Consider the following 22,843-nt stretch of genomic DNA (forward strand, 5'->3'; position numbering starts at 1 on the left):
TATTTCAAAATGCTTAATTTACTATGAAAATGATTTGATTAAGACCAACAGAAATGTGATCTTTTAATACAAGTTTCAAAGTAATCAAACACCCATGGTTGCATTTTAAAGTTTAAAAGAAAAACCTGAAAAATGTATTGAATTTTACTCACTAGATTTAATTTACCAGATTTTGACAAATCTATTCCTATTAATTTCCCAGAAAACTGCTACAAAGAAAACATATCATTTATGAGGCTGTCAAACACAAAAGGACAAAGAAAAGCACACTTCTGACAAGTAGTATTTCTTTTGTTTGTCGTTTAGTAATGCCATAACAGGTGAACTTGATTTGTATATTTAAAGAAATCATCACAAATTAATTTTTTTATGTTCTTAATTACACAGATTTTAACTACATTGATAAATTTTACTTTCTTCCAGGGTAAATGCCTTTTCTGGAAATAAGCATATCACTTGACATTTTTTTTATTACTTTCTGTTTCTGAATTCATGCTTGATAGATCAACTGAACGCAGTCCTTGAAATAACATTTAAAGTGGACCAAATTAAGATTCCAATAGTGTTAATCTCCCCTTGATGTAATTTAAAATGTGTAAACTGCCACTCGAAATAGAAGTGTAATTCCTGACATTTAATCATTTGGCAGTCTTTTAGGCATAGGTGAATTACTGCACTGTTATTTGAACTGAAGCATCTCATAATATATATGTAACAGATTTTGTATGATGCAAAACTTTACAGCAAGCTATTTGAATGTTTATTAAAAAAATTCTCAAAATGACATGGAAACATGTTTATTGGATAAATAAAAGCACTTAGACATTAAGAGTGTACATTATTCAATAATTTACATCATCATAAGAAAACTGGGGCATGAGTTAACCAGTACAAACTACCAAACTATATTCATATTCCAGTCATACTCCCTGTAAAACTATTTAATTTTTACCTTAGTAATGGATGTCGTCTGTTTAATTATTTTAAAGCATCAAAAATGTGAACTGCATTTCAGCAAAAAAATCCTAGTAATATATTCTCTAAGGCTAATGTTTATGTATCTATCTAATGTAAAGTGCAAAGAACTGTCTGACAACTGGGCTGGATTGGCATGGAACATTAGTTTTGCTAAGAGGAAGGGTTCTGTGGTTAAAAAAAAAAAAAAAGTTCGGAAAAAACTGGGTCAAATAAAATTAAATGAGATTTTCTGTACCTTAGGCTTTATTAAGCTCCCTGAGGAAGGTGAGACTTTCCCAAATACGTTTGGTCATGGAAACTCCTTCTTCACAGACCTCCTATGACCAAAAGTCATAGGAACACCTTTGGGAAAGGATGACTTAGAGAATTGTGTGAAGAAGTTCTAACACAAAGTGTCATTTGGCAAAACTTATATGAGTCATGTCAAGCCATTTTAAAAGTTTTACCTCAACTATGAGCATCCAAATAAGGAAAATTATAATTGACCTCAGAATAGGACGGTAACAACCACCTGTATAAATCGGATGTTAAGATTCCATGCTACTGAGTCATAGTATCACCCTTATTCAACATGAATGATATACAGTGTGTTTACATTAGCTTTTTCCTACAACACTTCTAATTAGAATTCGATATCTTTTATGACTCAGTTAACATTCTCTCACATTATCAAATATATGTTCATGAAAAAAAAATTAACAGCCAGAGGACAAAATTACATGGATTATTTATTCACATTTTTATAAAGCTGACCAAATGAATTTGACAGCTAATTATATAAAATTATCAATATCAACATGAATATACATTACTTCCTTTCTAGGATTTTTTTAAAGTGAAAGTTTATAAAAGGTTTTTGTTCAAGATACTACCATTCATCCTCCATTTTTAATGAAAAAGTTTTAAATGAAAAACTATTAATTTGGTCACGAGCCATATTAAGATTATGCCATTTGCACCATTAAGCTGGAAGATATTCAGTTAAAGTGTAAGAAAAAATATGTGGTTTATTAAAACTTCATTAAGAAAGACTTTGGGGTGTTTGCCCAGAAAGGGACTGGATTAACTGCAGCAGCTTATACCAGGAATCTTAAATGCTAAGGACCTGGTGACTCCACTTTGCAATTTCTGTAGTAACGCCACTCAAAAATGCTTCCATGATGCCTACCATGCTTAGGACCCACATTACACCTAGTGGTAAAGACTTACTGGTTTACTAATGCCAAAATCACTGGCTAATGTTGTCAAGAAAGTCAAACTTATAATTTCTGAACATTTAAACAAAGTGGTAGATTACTGGAGTTTTTTAAACTTTCTAAACAGTTAACAGCATTATGTATAAACAATTTCGTTTAAAAGGACAAATTTAAATATTGACATTTCATTAAAAATACGTCATTTCCAGAAAATCTAGATTTAGAAAAAGATGCCATTTTAGGTTACCTATAAAGTGCAGAGAAAAAAGTTATGTTTATTAAGAATTTTTTTCCACAGAAGACAATAAAACATATTGAAGAAAAATATATAGTGCAAAAAATTTAAAAAGGAAAAACAATGCCTCCTGTAGTTTTACTTCACCACAGTTTAATTTATGGTTCACCTAAGGTGATTTAAGATAAAATTTTAGGAACTACAATTTTCTTCTTCACAGGCAAAGACTCATGAGTTTCTGTTCTCTGATTATGTGATCAAAGAACAAACCCAATTACAAAGATGGCGCAAAATCTAGGCTTCCCCTTCTGGCTCACCCTCAAATACCAACAACTACAAACAAAATTTCCAAGTATAATTTATAACCTTCAGGTAAGTATAAATTAGTTTTATCTAGGCTTTCATCATTTGGCTTCTTATATAATCTATCTTGTAAGTAAGAAAGAAAATTACAACTAAGAGGTATTTATATCACTTAATCATATACCAATATTTATTATACAGATATCCCTAAAGTTATAAATTTATATAAATATTACAAAAACATCTCTTTTACTGCTTTGCATGGTGAGCTAAAGTAAAAACACATAGAAAGAGAAGAGATTTAACAGACAGGAACATGGAAAAGCCCCAAAAGCTTTAATTCAAAGTAGTTCAGTTCATTTCTTCCAAGCAGAGAAATTCACAGTATTTCTTCAGCCTTCAAATTCTAGACTATCAAATTGCCATAGTGCCCTGCAAAAACTAATACATAAGCAAAATCACCAGCTGGTAACAACAAAATGGTTTTGGTTTTGATTAATTATATTCTACAGAAGCATTTTCACGAGAGGAGAAATTTTGAGTTTCTAAGGCTTGTAACTCAAACCAGTATTATACTAGTAGGGTAAAGTTGACCCTATAATTCCTACATAACAAAAATAAAACAAAACCTTGAAACACTAAAGAACGTGTGAAATATAACCTCTCCTTAAGTTAAAAACAAAACAAACTTGGAATCAGGTTAATAGGAACCATCTGAAATGAGAAATGAACAGTTCCATTACCTATCATAGATGAAAATTTCCTCTCTCTCTTAGAAGAAAGACCATCACAAGTAAATTACTCTTTATAAAAGCAATGGTAGTTTTGCCCTTAAAAATGATTTGGAACATAAACTGCCAAAAGTCTGTCATAAAATTTAAAAGTATTTTTATGTTTACTATAAAGTCAAATTGGTATTTCTACCACGATTGAATCTTACATTTGCGTGAAGCTGAAAAACATAAAGAATATGGTCTCTAAAATATATTATTTCCAGTACTGAAACCAGAGATCACTTAAATTTTATGACAACTGTAAACATATACAGAACACAGTATAAATATCAAAAGTGTAATACAGGATACTTACATCATCATATATGAAACTCACAACCCCTTGTCGCAAGTGGTCTCTTCTCCTAAAGAAATCTTTAAACAAAAAAATTACTTTTTCTGTTATAATTTAAAATCTATAGTTTTAAATACTTGGTGTCCCCAGGTACTAAAAAATGAATAATTTTATACTCAAGTAAATCTTAAGTGATTTTATGCCCCAGGCAACTGAGATATGAAGAAAACTTTCCAAAACTGAGCTATAACAATTTTTCACTATTTATAATCCTAAATTTTTAAAGCCTTAAAGCTCTGATCAGATTTAATAGTGAATAAAGGGGGAAAATACATAATACCATCAACTTGCTGAAGAAAGTGAGGGACACCATTCAAGAAAAAAGCTACATGATACTGTACCCATAAATGGTCCATACCTGTCAATGCTCGAAGCTTCACACAGCAAGCAACATAATCATCAAAGAAAATTCTGCCATTCTTGCTATAACGTTTAACAATAGCAGTTAACGTTTGAGGACTCAACCTATAACCTAGAAAAAGGGATTGCTAGATTAAAACTTCCAAAACTAAACATCAAAAGAACACAACAAACAATGCATTCTTGTTAATAAAGTCATAAAACAAATTAACATTCAAAATTCATTACATAAAAATATACATTAGAAACAAAACACATTCCAATTGAAATTGATCAAAGGTTTCATTACTAATAGTGAAGTGGTACATAATTCTCACAATTCTAGCTTTGTAAAAAAGTGATAGCTAGGAAAAAGAAAATATCTTTCTGTGTTTTTAAAATATATTTTGATTTTGAAATAAGGTCTAGTGTATGTCACAGGTTTTTTTAATGCATCAATGTTTCAACCCTGTAATTTTATAGTTCTTTAAAGAATATCAGAGCTCTGGGTGTTTCTGGGAGGACTGGAGGTAGCTGTCCAGTTTTCCCAGCATCACTTATTAAAGAGGCTGTCTTTTCTCCATTGTATGTTCTTGCCTACTTTGTCATAAATTAGGTGACCATATGTGTGTGGGTTTATCTCTGGGCTTTCTATCCTGTACCGTTGAACTATATTTCTGTTTTTGTGCCAGTACCATACTGTCTTGATTACTGTAGCTTTGTAGTATAGTTTAAAGTCGGGGAGGCTGATTCCTCCAGCTCCATTTTTCTTTGTCAAGACTGCTTTGGCTATTCGGGGCCTTTTGTGTTTCCATACAAATTGTAAAATTTTTTGTTCTAATTCTGTGAAGAATGCCATTGGTAATTTGATAGGAATTGCATTGAATCTGTAGATTGCTTTGGAATGGCAATCATCAAAAAATCTACAAACAATAAATGCTGGAGAGGGTGTGGTGAAAAGGGAGCCCTCTTGCACTGTTGGTGGGAATGTAAATTGATACAGCCACTATGGAGAACAGTATGGAGATTCACTAAAAAACTAAAAATAGAACTACTACATGACCCAGCAATCCCACTACTATACCCTGAGAAAACCATAACTCAAAGGACACATGTACCCCAATATGCATTGCAGCACTATTTACAATAGTCAGGACGTGTAAACAACCTAAAGTTTGTCCGATAGATGACTGGATACAGAAAATGTGGTACATATATACAATGGAATATTACTCAGCCATAAAAAGGAATGATACCCCAGTGTTCACTGCAGCACTATTTATGATAGCCATGTCATGTAAGCAGCCTAATTGTCCATCAACAGATGAATGGATACAGAAAATGTATATATATATATATATATATATATATATATATATATACACAATGGAATATTACTCAGCCATAAAAGGGAATGAAATTGAGGGCTTCCCTGATGGTGCAGTGGTTAAGAATCTGCCTGCCAGTGCAGGGGACACAGGTTCGAGCCCTGGCCCAGGAAGATCTCACATGTCACAGAGCAACTAAGCCTGTGCGCCACAACTACTGAGCCTGCGCTCTAGAGCCCACGAGCCACAACTACTGAAGCCCATATGCCTAGAGCCCGTGCTCCACAACAAGGGAAGCCACCACAATGAGATGGTTGCACACTGCAATGAAGAGCACCCCCGCTCGCTGCAACTAGAGAAAGCCCGTGCACAGCAACAAAGACCCAACACAGCCATAAATAAATAAATAAATAAATAAAACAAATCTATTAAAAAAAAGAAAATCAAAGCAAAGGTTATTAGTGATCTTTGCTATCATTCAAACCTATATTTCCCATTGACTATATTGCTTACAAGTGTCTTTTATAGTCAAAGAAAATTTGAGAATCAACATGGTTACTCAGAGGGGGGAGAAATAGGAAAATGTTATTCCATTTTGTCCTATAACCCTTATTCTGTTTCTTCACAGATTTTCATCTTAACCACAGTCTTCTTACTATTTCCTTGGTTCTTTATTGTCTAGCCCAGTGGACTCCAAAAGTTTTTGAATGTGTACTTCTATGAGTAAAAAGTTTTGGATCACTCACTCCCATTATATGTGTATTCATTTAGTTTTAAATTCTATACATGAATTACTATTTGATTATTTACATTTTAAAGTATATATAAAACTAAAATTTTAAAAGAATGGAATAAAAGTTAATTAAAAATATAAATTAATATATTCCACTTGTTGCACCCCTAGAGATTGTCTTATGTATTTAATGAATGTGTACACTTTACTGTGAAGAATGCTGGCCTAGAATTATTGTCTTTATATATTAATGGATTAGTAGATTTAGACAAAAGACATTAATCCAGTCAAAGGGAAAAATAATAAAAACAAATGCAACAGAAGATAATTCTATGTGTAGCTATAATGAAATACAATCCAGGAAACTTGCTAAAAGTAAATGAAACGTATAAATTAATAGAAGTCATATATGCAAACTACTGTAATTATATGCAAATAAGCCCTGAGCTTTCTATTAGAGAATTATGATCTGGATGTGGGACTGATAAAATTCATAAGATTTTCCATAGCATTCTCAGCAAAAATAATTTGAATATCTTAAAATATATCTGAAGACCTTAAATTTGAAAAATACAGAATACCTCTTTGTTACACTCAACTGCCTATGTGAACTCTTCGGTGGTTTTCTTTTTTGCAATTGGTTATATTAATTTTCCAACACTGTGCTGAATTAAGAACCAAGTTTAATTCATTAGGAATTAAGACTCTATAGTTGAACTATACATGTTTATATGGCCAGGACTGTCCCTAAAATGACCATCTATTAAAACATCTATTGATACAACGAAACTAATCATGGCTTTGACTTTAAATTGGAATTTGAGGTAATTTGCACTTGGTTCAGATTTCTGAAAGTTAAATAAAATCTTTCAAAAAGTTAGTTCTGTTACAAAAGAATTTTGTTTAAAAATGAGTGTAAATAAAATCACGAAAGTAAATACAATTAAGAAAACTACTTAAAATTGCATTAACTGTAAACAAGTTAAACCTCATTTATATTATCACTTTTTGAAAGAAAATAGACTGAGAACCTCAGCTTATCAGAGATATGCTAAAAATAAATTTACAGTCTTTTAAGATATTCTAAAATGTAGACTTCCCATTTTGAGGTTTTCCGGTGTCTGCTGTGTGTTCTACACTACAGAAAAAAAAGAAGAAAAACCAAAAAAACAGGTTTTACTGCCAGAAAGCTAGACTATGTATGGAGACCTGTAATTGAGATAAGGCTTTGCTGTCAAATTAGAGATCTTACCAAATTACAAAAGAATACAATATAAATGGTAAGTGAGTACAAACAATTAGAATAAATTTAAGTATACTCAACAAAGGAAATTCAGAAATTGTTTTATCAACCAGACTGTATGAAAGATCATCTTTGGAAAACTCAGAAATAAAATGGTTTTGTTAAAGGTCTTAAATCAGAATGTATCTATAACCTTGAAATCAAATTGGACAACAGCTGGTGAAATAATATACCCTTTTATTACTTAGCAAATTTAAACAATTAATATTCATCTGAACAAAGATGACCTGGATCGATTCTAAAGAATGTAATATTCTTACCCATAGCAGCAATGGCTTGATTCAATTCATGACGCTCTACTGTGCCACTTCCGTCTTTATCAACAGTTATGAAATTTTGCTTCCAGGCATTAAGAGCTGCCCAAAGTTCTTTGAATTCATTAAATCCCATTTTTCCTGTGTAATCTCTCTGATAGTTTTATTAACAAAAATAAGTTTTGATACCAAAGAATCTACCCGGACCCAAAACTCCAAATAACTGACTAAAAACTTGCTAAGTTCACTTCTGCAAGAGTCAGCCAAATTTAGCATATAAATAGATTTCTGTGTAAAAATGGAAAAGAATGGAATTCAAACAGGATGTTACAAAGTACTGTTAAACTCTCTAGTTTACTATGATCATTTATATCTAACAATTGCCTTAATATTCTATATTCCAATATTTTCTATTTTTAGTCAAGGATACATCCAACATGGCAATCATAATTCTGCAGGTTTCCAAACTGAAGGCTATAAAACATATTTATTATTTGAATTAAATTCTGCCCGATTTTATTTATATAAAATTACAACAATTTCTGTTTTCAAAACAAAACATTTACACATTGCCAAACATACACAATCACCCAATGCTTTGTTAGGCATGCATAGTAAAAAAAAATAAAATAAAATAAAAGAGAGACTAAAATAAAAATTACTACCTTCATACTACTCACATCTAGTAAGGAGATTTGGGTAATTAAATAAGCAATTATAAAATACTGAAAATTAAACAAGTGAAAAGGAGGGCTTCAGTCTTCCTAACACAAATGCCAAGTCAGGTTTAAGTAGAAGTTGTCATATGCTGAGATCACAAAACTTGAAAGTGTTAGAGATTTGGTTAAAGCTTGGGGTATATGGGAAGGAGAGGCATATGCATATAATGACTTCAGGAAGCCAGATGAGGACCAGGTCATGAAAGTCTTGAATGCCACCCTAAAGTTTTAGACCAATGGAAGTTACTAAAGGATTTTAAGGAACAGAGGGGCAATTCTAAAATTTCCATTTCAGAAACAGTAATTGACAAAGAACATACTAGAGAGTAAAGTAAGCTGGATCTGGATGTAGGTAAACCATCTGGTAGTTTACTGCAATCAACCAAGTAAGAAAAAGATGAGCTTCAGAACTGAAAGCACTGTTTTTTTCTCAGGGGAGGGGAAAAGAAAGGAAGAAGAAATAAAGATAACAAGATAGTTTGCTATCTTAAAATCAGGGGTTATTAGAAATACACTTTCATATTTAAAGAACTATAACTGAGGACTCAGTAGGCAGAATTTAATTTTTCTAAACCTTATCACAATTACATTCAACTAGCATGCTGATTTATCTCAAGACTAATTACACATAGTCCTGATAAAGGAGATATGTCAGTACAGTCAAGTTTACAAAGTTCTTACTAGTAGCTCGTTAAAATAAATGAATGAATAAATAAAAATGCTTAAAATTATTTTACTTTATGCTATTTGATAAAATATTTTGAAATTTTCATAAAGAAAAAAACTATTTCAGCTAAATTTTAGACCCATTAAAGAAAATTATAAAACAATCCAAAGTTAAAAGCACTTTCTTTGCATGTTTCATATGGTGTCAATGTTAGAATAGTGGTTACAGTATTTTCAGACTGACAATTCAGCTGACAGTGAATAGCATTTACTATAAGCCAGGTAGTGTGTGTTTTGTGATTTCACATAAACATGCCAAACCTATCCTAGCCCCAATTTTACAAATAAAGCAACTGTGGCCCAGAAAGATAAAGTTTCCCACGTTCACTAGCTAACAGGTGGAACAGTCAGGATTGGAGCCCAGTGCTCCTTCATACGAAAACTACTCAGGCAAGGAGGGGGAGAAATCTCTGGAATGGCATTCCATCATTTTGTCAAGTAAATGACATCTGTTTTGCCTTAAAGTTAACATGGCACACATTCATTAAGTGGGAGCATCTGAATAGATGATAATAAATGACAAAAATTGAGTCATCAAATAAGAAGACCTTCAATCAATCTCAAAATAGGACCAAGTATATGTAAGATTAAATATCTGACCAAGAATGGAGGGAGAGAATTTTTAGGAAAGTTGACAGATTTTCCCTCTCTCCCCACACCCCATTAGAATGGACAGAATTAAACTGAATTTCTAGAGTTGTAATCCTTTAGAGAAAAAGAGAATGAGAGAGGAAACAAAGGAATAAAATTTTGCAAGTTGGAAAAGTAGGTGGACCTAAGTTGACAACCTAGATCTGAGAAAGTGGCTTCCTGAACTTGCAATAAGACAACCTGAGAAGCAGCCTGGTTATCCTGGAGGAGACTCCAAACGTTTAAGAACTGGCAGTACTTCTGAAAATGGGTGTGAATGTAGAGACAAAAACCGAAGGACTGATTGAATGTCTATCTAAGGAGCCTTTAGAGCCCCAAATCCCCTCCTTGCTTCAGCTACGTGGATGGCTACCGTCTACTCCCACGCCAGTAGACATCTGGGGTTTTATTCTCTGGAGGGGACTGTGCACTGCAGGAAACCAGGCACAGCTGAGGATAGGGCTATCTACTAAAACAAGGAAATTCAATGACAATTTACAAAAGACTGAGAACCCTGATAAGTCCTCCCTCCTCCGCTCCAGACAGAAGATCAACTGGACAACCAGCCCCAAAGGAAATCCCGAAAGATCCTGATACCCAGTGTTGGAGGACACACTGCCCAGGCAAACCACCAGACTCTGAAGTCTACAGTCAACACCCAGCCTGGCTCTCAGGGCTTCTAACTGGCATTTTAGTTAAATATGAGCAAGCTAGGATCATCAGACACCTGAGAAAAGCACCTAACATGAAAGACAGCCAAACAAACAACCTGGAAAAAAAAACTGGAGGAAGCAGGTTATGTAGGAAGAAAAAAGCTTAAAAAAAAATACATTAACAATCTCAGAGAGATAAGGAAAGACATCGCATTCATGAAAAAAGAACAAAGGCTCTTGGATTTTAAAAACATGATAGGAGAAATGAAAGACTCGATGGAAGGTTTCGAAAATAAAAGTTGAGTGCTCGCTTCAGCAGCACATATACTAAAATTGGAACAACACAGAAAGTAGCATGGCCCTTGCACAAGGATGACACGCAAGTTTGTTCTGTGAAGCGTCCCATAGTTAAAAAAGAAAATAAAGTTGAGGAAATTTCCCCAAAAGTAGAGGAAAATAAGAGGTAGGAGAGAAAAGGTAAGAAAAGTGACCCAGTCCAAAGACACATTCCAGAAAGAGAAAATGGAGAAAACAGCGCTGAACTAATGCAAATGAGTCTCCAGATTAGGAGTGCCCACTGCATTCCCCACACAACCAGGCACAGCACTGTGACATTTCAGACTAGGGACAAAGAGAAGATCTCACAAGCCTCCACACAGTAATAACAAACGACATACAGGCAGGAAACAAAAAGATAAAGCAACAATGGAAGCTGGAAACAATGGAGCAATACCTTTAAAATTCTAAGTCAAAATGATTTGTAATCTGGAGTTCTATACCTGGCCAATCACTTAATTCTGAGGATAGAATGAAAGAATTTTCAGAGAAAGTCTCAAAAAATTTACCTCCCATGCACTTTTATTAAGAAGCTAATTCAATATATTTTATCGAATTTAAAATGACAACAAGGGATGGAATGAAGGGGAGATCCAACTCAAGAGAGAAGAAAGGGCTCCAGGAGTGCAAGCATGACAGCTATGCACAGAAAACGAAGCACAACAGAAAGCTCCTGGATGAAGATTAATTTCAGAAAAAGCAAAAAGCTACATTAAAAGAAAAATTAATCATATATTATTACAAGACTCAGGAAGAGCATTTAGATAGTAACAATAAGGCAAATACTGATTAGTGAGCTAATGAAAATTACTTAACAGCAGATGGATGAGGGAGCTCCTGTGTAGAGTACAGGGACACAGGTGAGAGGGTTACATCCTCATCACCTACCGCAGGACATAATAATTGATGATCATTAAAAGTGAAAATCCATAGTGATAAAGGCATGCTATTTTGAGATATGGAGGCAAATTTCAAAAGAATTAGCTGAAGAACTTTAAAGAGATTTTCTCTGCGAGTGGTTAACATTGGGGAGGGAGGAATGCATGCTGAACAGTATTTTCATAACAAGCTTTGCAGAATTATTTGGTTCTTTGAACTATGTGCATGTATATCTGTGATAAAAATTTTTTTTAATATTTTAAGTATGGAAACAAAAAAGTTAGAAAATGAATTTCCTAGTCCAATTTTAACAGAGGAAAAAAAAGATCTCACGAGAAAAAGTTCCACTAATTCCAGACTGTGTTAAACATTTCTGAAGTTCTTCAGCATCCACTTCACCATCCTGTTACAAAATAATTATAACCTGATTAATAAAATCAGCTGTATAAAAGCATACTAAAATGCTAACTAACTGTTCTAGGCCGATCAATAAATATGCAATCTTCAAAATACTACTCTATTATCAACTACAAAATTATAGAGATAATTATTGACAGCAAAGGCACATTAGAGAACATCACACAACATGAATACTTTTTTCACAATCAAATTTTATTCTATTAAATTATTCAGGTATTTCAAATATAAGTTATATTCTCTACTTCTGAAAAATAGCATAATCACTCTGTCCTATAACAGTGCAAAGTAATACCTTGTGAGAATCATTATACCTCTACTTAAAATAGTTAGAAAAATGCCTAAAATGCGTTCAGAGAAGTCTCAAACACTTTCCTTTCATGCCCATTTTGAGAGGAGATTATTTCTAAAGGATACTGAATCTTTAACTGGGAAGAGAAAATATCTTTTTCCTCCACAGCATTAACCTCAGCAAAGTTTTAGAGTCCCCTCTGATTTTTTGTCCAAATATTCTTGTTTGACCTTCTTATGGGAAAAAAAATTTTTTTATCACAAACAAGTAACCACAATGGAAGTGAAACAGGTTGAATACTCTCATTATGTTTCGGTACCTCATCCTATTTTCTACAAAAATAAAGAGTAATTTACTTGGAAGCATCACATACACTGTCACAAATTCAAAACAACAGCTCTGAGAAAGGATTAAGGAGGCAAATTTAAAACATGTAACTTGTAAGAACCCAAGAAAAAAACAAAACTTTTACAAACTACTTCTAAGAAGTATTATAGACACTTCTAAGGAGTATTATAAACATTATCAGGCAAGTGAGAGACTAACCTTTAAATATAAGGAAGTTTAAGAAAACTCAGTAGTCACAGTAATGTTTTAATGCAATATTTAAAAAATTAACGCAAAAATTCTGTGAATAAATATCCAGTTTTTAAACAAAGGATCTGACCCTGTGCTTGTATCATTCACTTCATTTGTCTCTTGATATTGACCCTGTTTAGGTCTATCAAGCCTGTTAGATTTACCTGACGGTTTTACATTTTTAAGATATTAAAGTATGTACTGGTTTATTTATTGTACTTTAGTCTGCTTGTTTCTGGAAAATAAACCCAAGTATTTATTAGAACAACTTAACTCAAGGCAAAGGATTTTATATTTCAGTAAAGTCTGATTCTGGACACAATCTAGGTGGGAAAAATCACAAAACCACTAGGTGACACGGGGAGAGGAAGGGAAACGTGGAAGAGGACAAAAGGTTAGGGGAGGGGTGAGGAGAATAAACAAAAACTTCACTCACTAAGTTTAAGGAACCAATATTCCAAAGTATGTGGAAAAATCTAACGTTCAGAAAGACAGTCCACAAGAATGAACCATTTCAGAACAAATTCATACAGGATGAAAGAATTTTATAGAGCAATCATTAAAACAAGTATGCTAAGAAAATGCAGAGAAATAAATGAACAGATATGTTCCATTTAGAAAGAATAAGAAATTCATCCATTTAACATATATCTATTGAACAACCTAACACGTTCAAGCACCATTAAATGGACTAAGTACCAAGCCGTGTCCAAAACAAATTCCTCGCCTTCATAGAGGTTACATTTTAGTGGTGGGAGAGAGGCGGCAAAGCAGAAATTACATCTGATGGTAGTAAGTGCTGAGGGAAAAAATACAGCAGAGTAAAGGTGCTAAGAAGGAGTGTTGTGGAGTACGGCGAGGAGGCCAATGGTATTTTACATAGATGGTAAAGCAGAGCCTTTTGGTAAAGCAGGCAAATTTTGAGAGAGATTTGAAGAAAGTGAAGGAGCAAGCTATGCAGACATCTGAGGGAGAGTGCTCTAGGCCCGAGTTGTCCAAAACAGAAGCCACTAGCCCTACATTCCACCGAGCACTTAAATGTGCCTAGTCTGAACAGAGATGTTCTGTTAGTGTAAAATACACACCAGATTTCCAAGACTTAGTAACCACGACATAGAGTAAAATACCTTATTAATAAGTTTTACATGATTACATGTTGAAATGTTAATCTTTTTTGATACACTGGGTTAGATAAAATATTCTATTAAAATTAATTTCAACTATTTCTTTTTACTCCTTAAAATGCACTACTTGGAGGCTTGAGAACTACACATGTGGCTTGCGTTTGTGGCTCACACTCTATTTAATTTGGACAGTGCAGTTCTAGGCAAAGAGAACAAGTATAAGGGTCGGAGGATGTTCTTGGTGTTGCTATCATCTTCACTCACTCACCTGGAGCACGCCTCTCCCTGTACCGTTATCATTTCCCACAGGTCTATCTCCCTGACTAGACAGAGATCGTCTAGGTCAGTATCTGAGTTTCATTTACCTTTCATCCCCAGACCCTAGCCCAGTATCTAGTACAAAGCAAGTTAGCTGTTTGGTAGAATGTAGATAATTCCTTTGGTTCTTCACTAAACTGTAGTCATTTCTGACAGTTTGTAGCCATATTCATTTACTATTTCAAAAGGTTGAAACTATTACAATTTCTCATTCAAGTATGGATTAAATTTAAAAATCTAAAACCTAATTAACGAATGAAATTCTATTTTGCATGTGTTGTTATAGAATTTTGGAGTTTTTCTAATAACCTGAATAGCTTTGCTGAAAGTTATTTATCACTATCAGAAAGCATTATCCTGATATACTACTTCATACTCGTATTTCATACATTTTATAAAAACATGTTATCTTAATTAACTAACAAGCAGTGTCTTCCTAAATTATAAGGAGAAAATCCAAGTGATCATTTTGGATCTCTTTACAGGCCGTTTGAGCTGAGGATTGTGATCAGCTATCTAAACCCTCAACTAAATTACCTATCATTAGGGGTAGAAAACTGCATTTTCTAATTAAGTATTAAGAGCTTTAGATAGATAATTAACAAAAAATCAATTGCCCTTGGTTAGGTTAACTGATAGGCAGCAAGATTTTGAAATGATATTCAAGTTCAAGTCCTATTTGTTAGGCTAATCAATCTTAATCTCTACTTACTCATCTATAATAAAAGAGCTCATCCATCTGACCTACCTCACAGAGCTGCTGTGTGGAAAAATGCAAGCAGTGTGCACATTAAAGTTGTTGGTATTATCAAGATACTTCTGTGTGTATACGTGTGTGTGCCTGTGTGTATTTATGAACATACTAACCAGAATTTCCCTGAATCAATTGATGATTGAATCATTACTGTTAGGAAAACATCCTCCTATAAAAAGGGACACTGCAGCAACTTTTAATTGGACATTTCTCAGAGTATCTTTAATTATGAGGCCTATCAAAAAAGAATATAGCTGCAGAGGTGAGTTTGGTAACTAGGTTCTAGGATCATAATGTATAAATCTGATACTACACTTGAACCCTTAAGGCCAGACAAAATTCATCATATAAGAGAACTGTCTAAATATTTGGATGAAAATTTGAAAATGAGATAGTTTATGCATCCATTCAATGACTAATATAATCCTAGTGCCTCCTGGGTAAGAGACAATATGACAAGGGCCACGTCCTTATGGAATTTAATTATTCAAAAGCACAAGACTGAAAAATTTAAGGAAAGCATCAAATAGTACAATCATAGCAAATTATTGTTGACAACTGTTACAATGAAATAGTTCTTAAGTCAAAAAAAGTCTCTAAATATATATGTCTGGTTCTTACATTTTAAGTTGTAATTTTATAAAATGGATTTATTATATAGTCAGCTATAGATAACATACTTATTCCCAGTATTATACTTAAGAGTTCCTTGCAGATAAGAGTGGCATAATGCAACAGTTAGGATTGCATTTAACTACAAAACAATTAGAAAATGTTATAAAAGGGGCTTAAACAAATCAATATTTATTGTTTTTATACAAGAAGTCTGGGGCTATGCAGAACAAGACTCTGTGGCAACTTAATGAGGCCATCAATCTCTTTCCATGTTTCCACATTCCCCATCCATAGGCCTTTATCTCAAGCTTGTTGCCTCAAGATCACAATGTGGCTGCAGCACCTCCATACTGCAAGTCCCCTTTCCAGGCAGTAGGATGAAGGCAGAGAAAGGGCCAACACTAGTTCCAGGAAAGCGTTCCTCATTTGGAAAAGGAAAGCATCCCAAAGAAATTACACCTACATCTCAATGGCCAGTCTTATGGCACATGGCTACCTTTATAGAAAGGTGTCTGAGATGGTATTAGGGCTTTCCAACCGCTACCACACGTGAAAAGGGAAAAGGAGGTTTTGAATGGAATTTGGGTAGCCAAAACAAAGTGTCTGCCACATGTAATAATTCTGTGCATATCCTCTATTTCTAGAAAGGCATATGGGACCTAGTGAACATTTAAGTGATTGAATAATGAATGGAAAATGTTATCAAACTTCTATGAAATTCTATGCACTCAATAAATCATTCTTGACCACTATAAAAGAAAAGAGACATGGACTGTGACTGAGACCCAAGTATGAATCTCTGTCTCTGCTCATTAGTCTGGTATTTGTTACTTCGTTCTGCCTTGTTTCCTTTATCTTTTCCTGATTTGCTTTACCATCATCAAGCCTCTCCCGGAAACATCCACAATTTACAAGTCTCCTTTGTGATACTCTGCCCCAGCTTCCTCAAGGAGATTTACATACAGATCTCTTTTTCCCAGATCCTATCTGGCTCAGTCTCCACGCACCACCCTGGTTACTCCTAACGTGTCAGACATCAAACTAACAGACTTTTTAATGAGATAATTATGACTACCCTCATCTCTGATCTCAAGAAGAAAATGAGTCTAGATAAGTTTAAAATGCAAGTTTCATATACATTTAAAATGACACACTAAATAAAAGAGCTGACATTTGTTTTAAGTTGCAATCAGTTTTTAAAACTGATATTTGTGCTATATATTTAGGATTTTACCTGGTCAGCAACAGCAGTGAAGTATGTCCACATGGGGTCTCCCGCTGAGGAATAACTGTCCGGATAAGCTGGGTATGCAGGGTATCCACCAGGGAGCACAGCTGGCCCTGTTCCTGGCATTGGCTGTCCCATTTGCATCTGATTGCTAAAATTTCCAAGCTACAAGAGTGAAAAAGGAGAAGGTTATTAATACAAATATTACCCATTATCCACTGAAGTTGGTTTCAAAGAAAACATTTATGAGAAGTCCATTGAAAAGCAAAACTCGAGTTACTGAAAGCTCCCAAATTATCACAAAAGCTGTTAGCTACAAACTGCGAGATGCCCTGTATTACTTAATTCAGCTCATCGACAAATGTTATCCAACATGTTTTAAAGTGTTAAAGAAAAAAGAAGTCTCTAGCCTCTAAGAATGAGGCACACTTTAAAAAAGTAAAAAAATACAAGAAGCAAAAAGTAAAAAATACAAGAAAATTTCACCTAGAGTAAAACTAAGAAGTAGTATACCTAAAGACACATACATAGAATACATGGTAAATACAATACAACAGAACTGTGAATGAATCATGGGAAGATGCATAGGGCTGAAACATCCCCTCCACTAGAAAATATTTATTGTTTAAAAAGCAAGATATCAATGAACAGAACAATAAAGTGATAATTCCAACAACAGTCCTCTTCAAAACTGATAAGAATAAGAATAACAACAACGAGAATACCAACAATAATAATACTCAGCTAATGTTTATTGAGAGCTTTTTATATTGCAGGTACTGTTCTAACTACTTTCCATCTACCATGTGATTTGATTTCCCAACAACTCAGTGAGATATGAAAGTACTATCCTTTTTTCAGTTGAGAATGTGAAACTTCAAGAGCTTTCCTGAATTAGTTAAGGTCAAATGGCTAGTAAGAAGTAGATCATGATTCAAATATAAAGCTGACCCCAGAGACTACATACTGTTTGTTTCCTGCTATGGCTCTGGTTACTGTCTTCTTTTCACTTTGGAACTTGGTATACATTTTTTTATATCTTAGAGAGAGATTTTGCTCACTGTTTTTAATGAGTCTGGAGGAGGAATAAGTATCAAGATTGTTCATTATTCCATTTGGAACAAAAATCTTGATCTGCATCTTTGAAGAATAAGCAGAGAATGATGGGCAAAAAGAGAAAAGAATTCTAAGAGGGGGAAAAAGGTAGGAGCCTTTAGTGGCAGTTTGAAAAGCTGCAGCATGGGATATGGTAAAGGCAAAAGGTATGCAGAAAGTATGGGAGCTCCAGGAAATGTGTTCAAGGATCAAAAACTAGATTATGAAGCAATGAAGTATAAGAAAGGGAACAATAAACATTAAAACAATATAATGAATTTGAAAAAAAAAGTAACTGTTTAAAAGTTATTCTTTGAAAAGAGACAGACTGTCAAAGGACAGGCCAGTTTCTGGAATATAAAAGAGAAGTGTATATAACCACAAAGAGAATTCAAATTAAAAAATACATATTAACAAATGCTTATGAACACCTCTTTACCAATACATTTGAAAATGTAGGGGCTTCCCTCGTGGCGCAGTGGTTAAGAATCCGCCTGCCAATGCAAGGGCCATGGGTTCGAGCCCTGGTCCGGGAAGATCCCACATGCCGCAGAGCAACTAAGCCCGTGTGTCACAACTACTGAGCCTGCACTCTACAGTCTGCAAGCCACGAGCCACAACTACTGAAGCCCGCGTGCCTAGAGCCCATGCTCCACAACAAGAGAAGCCACCGCGGTGAGAAGCCCACGCACGCAATGAAGAGTAGCCCCGGCTCTCCCCAACTAGAGAAAGCCCGCGCGCAGCAATGAAGACCCAACACAGCCAAAAATAAAATAAATAAATAAAATAAAGTTTAAAAATTTTTTTAAAAATGTAAATGAAATGGGCCTTCTAAAAGTATCTGAAGTCTATAAATTACAAATATTGATTCAAGGAAAAAAAACTTCCTATTTCTAATAAGGGTAACTAGGATAAGATCAATCTTCACACACAAAAAAAATTTTCATAAAATATTATTTTTTAATATTAAATGAAAAAGGTAAAATTTCCTCACTCATACGGGGAAACTTCCAGGCCAATACTGGGGGACAAGTCTAGACCCAGAGGTAAAAGGATTAGCAAAATTCCCAAAGCAGCTTTTGCTCTGAGGCAAAAAACAAACACCTAGACTTTGGTTCCAAGGCCTCCAAGGACGTGGAGGGCAATCAAGGCCTGGGGCATATCCAAGAAATTAAGGCTTACTGGAGACCCTCACACCTTAAGCTTCACAGAAGGAAAACTGAAAAAACTTTTTTCTAGGAAGAGAGGCCAAACTAAATATAAGCCTATTAGCAAAAAGCTCATGTTGAGGTGGTGCCAGGAGACTGGCTATAGACCCTCTACTGTGGCATCTCCATGTGTGCCTGGAGGGTTCAGCATACTTGTTTTTTAATCAAAGTCAGGCAAGCAGTATTATATGAAGAACCTGGCCTTAGGAATAACCTTCTATCTACCTTTCCTTCCTGTCTCGCAATATTAACTTCTCCAAAATCCAAAAATGTCAGAGCCTGGTGGAGGCCAGATTAAAGATGGTTGCAAACTCTTTGCAACCTTTCCCCTGCAAAGGCAAAGACTTTCTCTACTCCCTTGAATCTGGGCTGGGCCTGTTTCAGCTTTATCTGGTAGAAACTGCACCACATGCATTCCAGGCTTAAGACTTTAAGAGGACAGGCAGCTTTAGTTTCTCTCTTAGAACATGGCCAGCATGAAGAAGCTCAAGACCCATGTGGAAGGGCCCACATGGAGGGAAACTCAGACCCCTAGCCTACAAAGTAAACCCTGAAAAGTAGTTTATAATAAATTCATATTTCAAGTTGTCTTCCCAATAGTTTCAAATGAATCAAAACTGATCATTAGGTCATCATTGTCATGACCTGGTAATGCGACTGAAGAAAACCTTGGACTTGTGTCAGCAATGTCACTTTCATGTAGTTTTGCACACTTTTGAATCTTTAGTATTATCTTTGATCCCTAGTTTTGTCCTAGAAATTTTCAACTACTTGTCCATTTTGTGAGGATTACTTTGGTTAAACTAGATCATATAATCTGTAACCCTGGAGAATTCTGCACATATAAACTGTGTAATAAGTCACAACAGGCTGCATAGAACTCCACTTCATACCTCAGGATACCAGCTGTACCTTATGTCAGTGTTCTTCAAACATTTGCTTCCCTATCCCTAAAACAATGTTGAAAAGTTATATACTTTCCCCACAGTTTATGTTGACATTTGACGTTCTTAAGTCAAATGTATTAGGCATTAAGCAATGCCTAATACACTGTAAATCTTGACATTCACAAATGATGTCTTACATCACTCTTTGGAAAGTATCCGTTGCTATCTACATACTATAATGACCTGATACTTGCTCCTACCCATTTTTTTTTTTTTTTAAGAGAAATGAAAAGGCTCTTCTGGAACATTCAGAAATTTTACCTTTTTCCTTTTATTCTTGGAACTTATTTTTTTTTTTTCTATTTCTTCCTCATCTGTATAAGCTTTCTATGCTTAAAATGTATCATTATGCTTGAAAATACTGATCACACTATAACACTTAGCTAAAATAAAAATATGTATGTAAACTGAAATTTTTAATTTTGTTTTACTTCCTGTTACCATAATGGATACTACAGTCACAACTCCCAACTCTCAAAAGTGATGCAGGATAAAGAGTTACGTAAGAAAGTATAATCTTCTCCACCTCCCCACTCCCCCATCCCCTCCCCAAAAGTCTAGAAGAACACTGTCCTTGGTAGAATAGTAAACATTAGGAGACATTTAGCATACCTTAATTTATTCATAAGCAACATAGAGAACAGAAAAGAAGTGGTCAAAAAATTCAGGAAAAGGATGTCTAGCAAAACCGGGGAGGAGGGGGTTAGGAGGATTGGACGGAGGGCGGACCACAAAAGATTACTGGAACAATAAAAAGGATGCTTTGTTCCTCCATTCCAGGGAAGAAATTTCTAAAAACACTCCACACCCTTGGCTCCACAAGGACTCGTCTAAGGGTTCCTCAGGGACCAGAACACCTGCGGCTCCCCGCTCGGCCCCAGCCCCGGTTTCCTACACGGCGCGAAGTCCCGGCGCCGCCGAGTACCAGAGGCGGGCGAAGTTAGCAGGGACCGACCGAAGGCGGATCCGGCACGTTGGCACCGCCCGTCGGAGCGCCACACCCCGCGGAGGCAGAGGCCGCGCCGAAGCGGCCAGGACTCACCCCTCCTCCGTATCGCGGGTAGGCCATGACAATCTTGCGAACGTCAACCGTCACCCTCCGAGTCAGCGTCCGCCAGGCTGAGAGAAAAGCGGAGTTACAGCTGCAGGTGAAGGTGAGGTTGACGGACTCGCCGGCCGCGCCGTTCACTTCCTCGAGACCACCCCCCGCCGCGGCGTCCAGCTCTGCCCTACTCAGCTCGGATTGGCTGGGACCGGCCCTTCGGAGCCTATAGTACCTAAGCCCGCCCCTTCCCCGAGGCTAGTCCCATCCATCTCGTCTCTGATTGGCTTCACGCGGCCAGCCTTTTCCTACTCCTCTTTTATTGACTCGCTCGGGTCTTGCGCTCTTTCCTCGCTAAACCGAGAACCCTTTGCAACAGTAACTTCCACCCTCTTTGGAAAGGCTCTGTAGGTCGGTTTCTTTTCTCCTTAGAAACCCAGACCAGCAAGTGCATGACTTCTTTTAACCTCCACTCTTTTGAAGCTGGGCTACCGAATACATATCTATGAATTTCAAAACTTGGAGAGTTACTTACATCTATTTTTCCGTAGCGTTGATGTCACATCATCAAAACTATGAAACCTTGACCTCTACTCCAAAGGTAGTGCTTCTGAGCTAAAACTCTCTTGACACCAAGTTTTACCAAAAGGTTATTATAGTTTGTTAGATAAATGGTGACCAGAAGTTGCCAGATTTAGCAAATAAAAATACAGGAGGTCCAGTTAAATTTTTTTTTTTTTTTTTGCGGTACGCGGGCCTCTCACTGCTGTGGCCTCTCCCATTGCGGAGCACAGGCTCCGGACGCGCAGGCCCAGCGGCCATGGCTCACGCACCCAGAAACTCCGCGGCATGTGGGATCCTCCCGGATCGGGGCACGAACCCGTGTCCCCTGCATCGGCAGGTGGACTCTCAACCCCTGCGCCACCAGGGAAGCCCTAGTTAAATTTTATTCTAAAAAAAAAAATGAAAATTTAAAAATACGAGTATGTCCCAAACATTGCATGGATCATACACTTACACCAAAAAAATTATTCGCTGTTTACACGCTGATAATATACAAGGCATCCTATATATTATCTGACAACCCGACAAATGATTCAACATTTGGGCAAACTCTTTAAGTTGTGCCTCCTAATTATATCTGTAAGGTTGGATCTTAACAAACGGCACCGCGAAACAGAGGAAAGCTTCAAGTGAGCTTTATTAGGGAGCGCTCGCGGGCGAGCTTCACTGGTCCTAGAGAAAGGGGCCACAGAAGTCGCAACCAGGCGAGAGTTAGGCAAGATTTTATAGGGGAAGAAGGGAAAGGGGTGTGGTGAATCTGGGAGGGCGCAGGGTATTCCTTATTTGGTGGTCTTTTTGGGTATCCTGGGGGACCGTTAGTCCCGCCCCTCGAAAGGCGGGAAGGCTGGGCTGGGTTCAAAGTCCCCAGGTCAGTTCCTGGAACTGGGTGGTCCAGAACGTCTCCAGGGCAGTTTCTGGAA

General features: G+C 35.8%; 2 protein-coding genes and 1 non-coding gene across 3 annotated transcripts in view; 2 read left to right on the forward strand and 1 right to left on the reverse strand.

The window, feature by feature from the left end:
• The window catches only part of KCNH7 (potassium voltage-gated channel subfamily H member 7), a 475,457-nt gene extending 474,673 nt beyond the window's left edge, over positions 1–784 (forward strand). Inside the window, exon 17 of the transcript XR_004350664.1 lies at positions 203–784. The gene's annotated coding sequence lies outside the window, so the exon portion shown is untranslated. The remainder of the gene's footprint in view (positions 1–202) is intronic.
• Positions 782–21,650, reverse strand: GCA (grancalcin). Its single transcript, XM_032636903.1, has 8 exons — positions 21,360–21,650; positions 17,074–17,232; positions 12,074–12,143; positions 8,228–8,271; positions 7,804–7,951; positions 4,199–4,312; positions 3,802–3,860; positions 782–3,153 (listed from the first exon to the last, which is right to left on the reverse strand). The coding sequence occupies exons 1-8, from the start codon at positions 21,384–21,386 to the stop codon at positions 3,127–3,129; spliced, it is 648 nt and encodes a 215-aa protein (XP_032492794.1). The 5' UTR covers positions 21,387–21,650; the 3' UTR covers positions 782–3,126.
• Positions 10,829–10,937, forward strand: LOC116757280. Its single transcript, XR_004350925.1, has one exon. It is a non-coding gene; the product is annotated as a U6 spliceosomal RNA (small nuclear RNA).
• Positions 21,651–22,843: the final 1,193 nt, after the last annotated feature.

Source organism: Phocoena sinus, chromosome 7, assembly GCF_008692025.1.
Source record: "Phocoena sinus isolate mPhoSin1 chromosome 7, mPhoSin1.pri, whole genome shotgun sequence".
NCBI lineage: Eukaryota > Metazoa > Chordata > Mammalia > Artiodactyla > Phocoenidae > Phocoena > Phocoena sinus.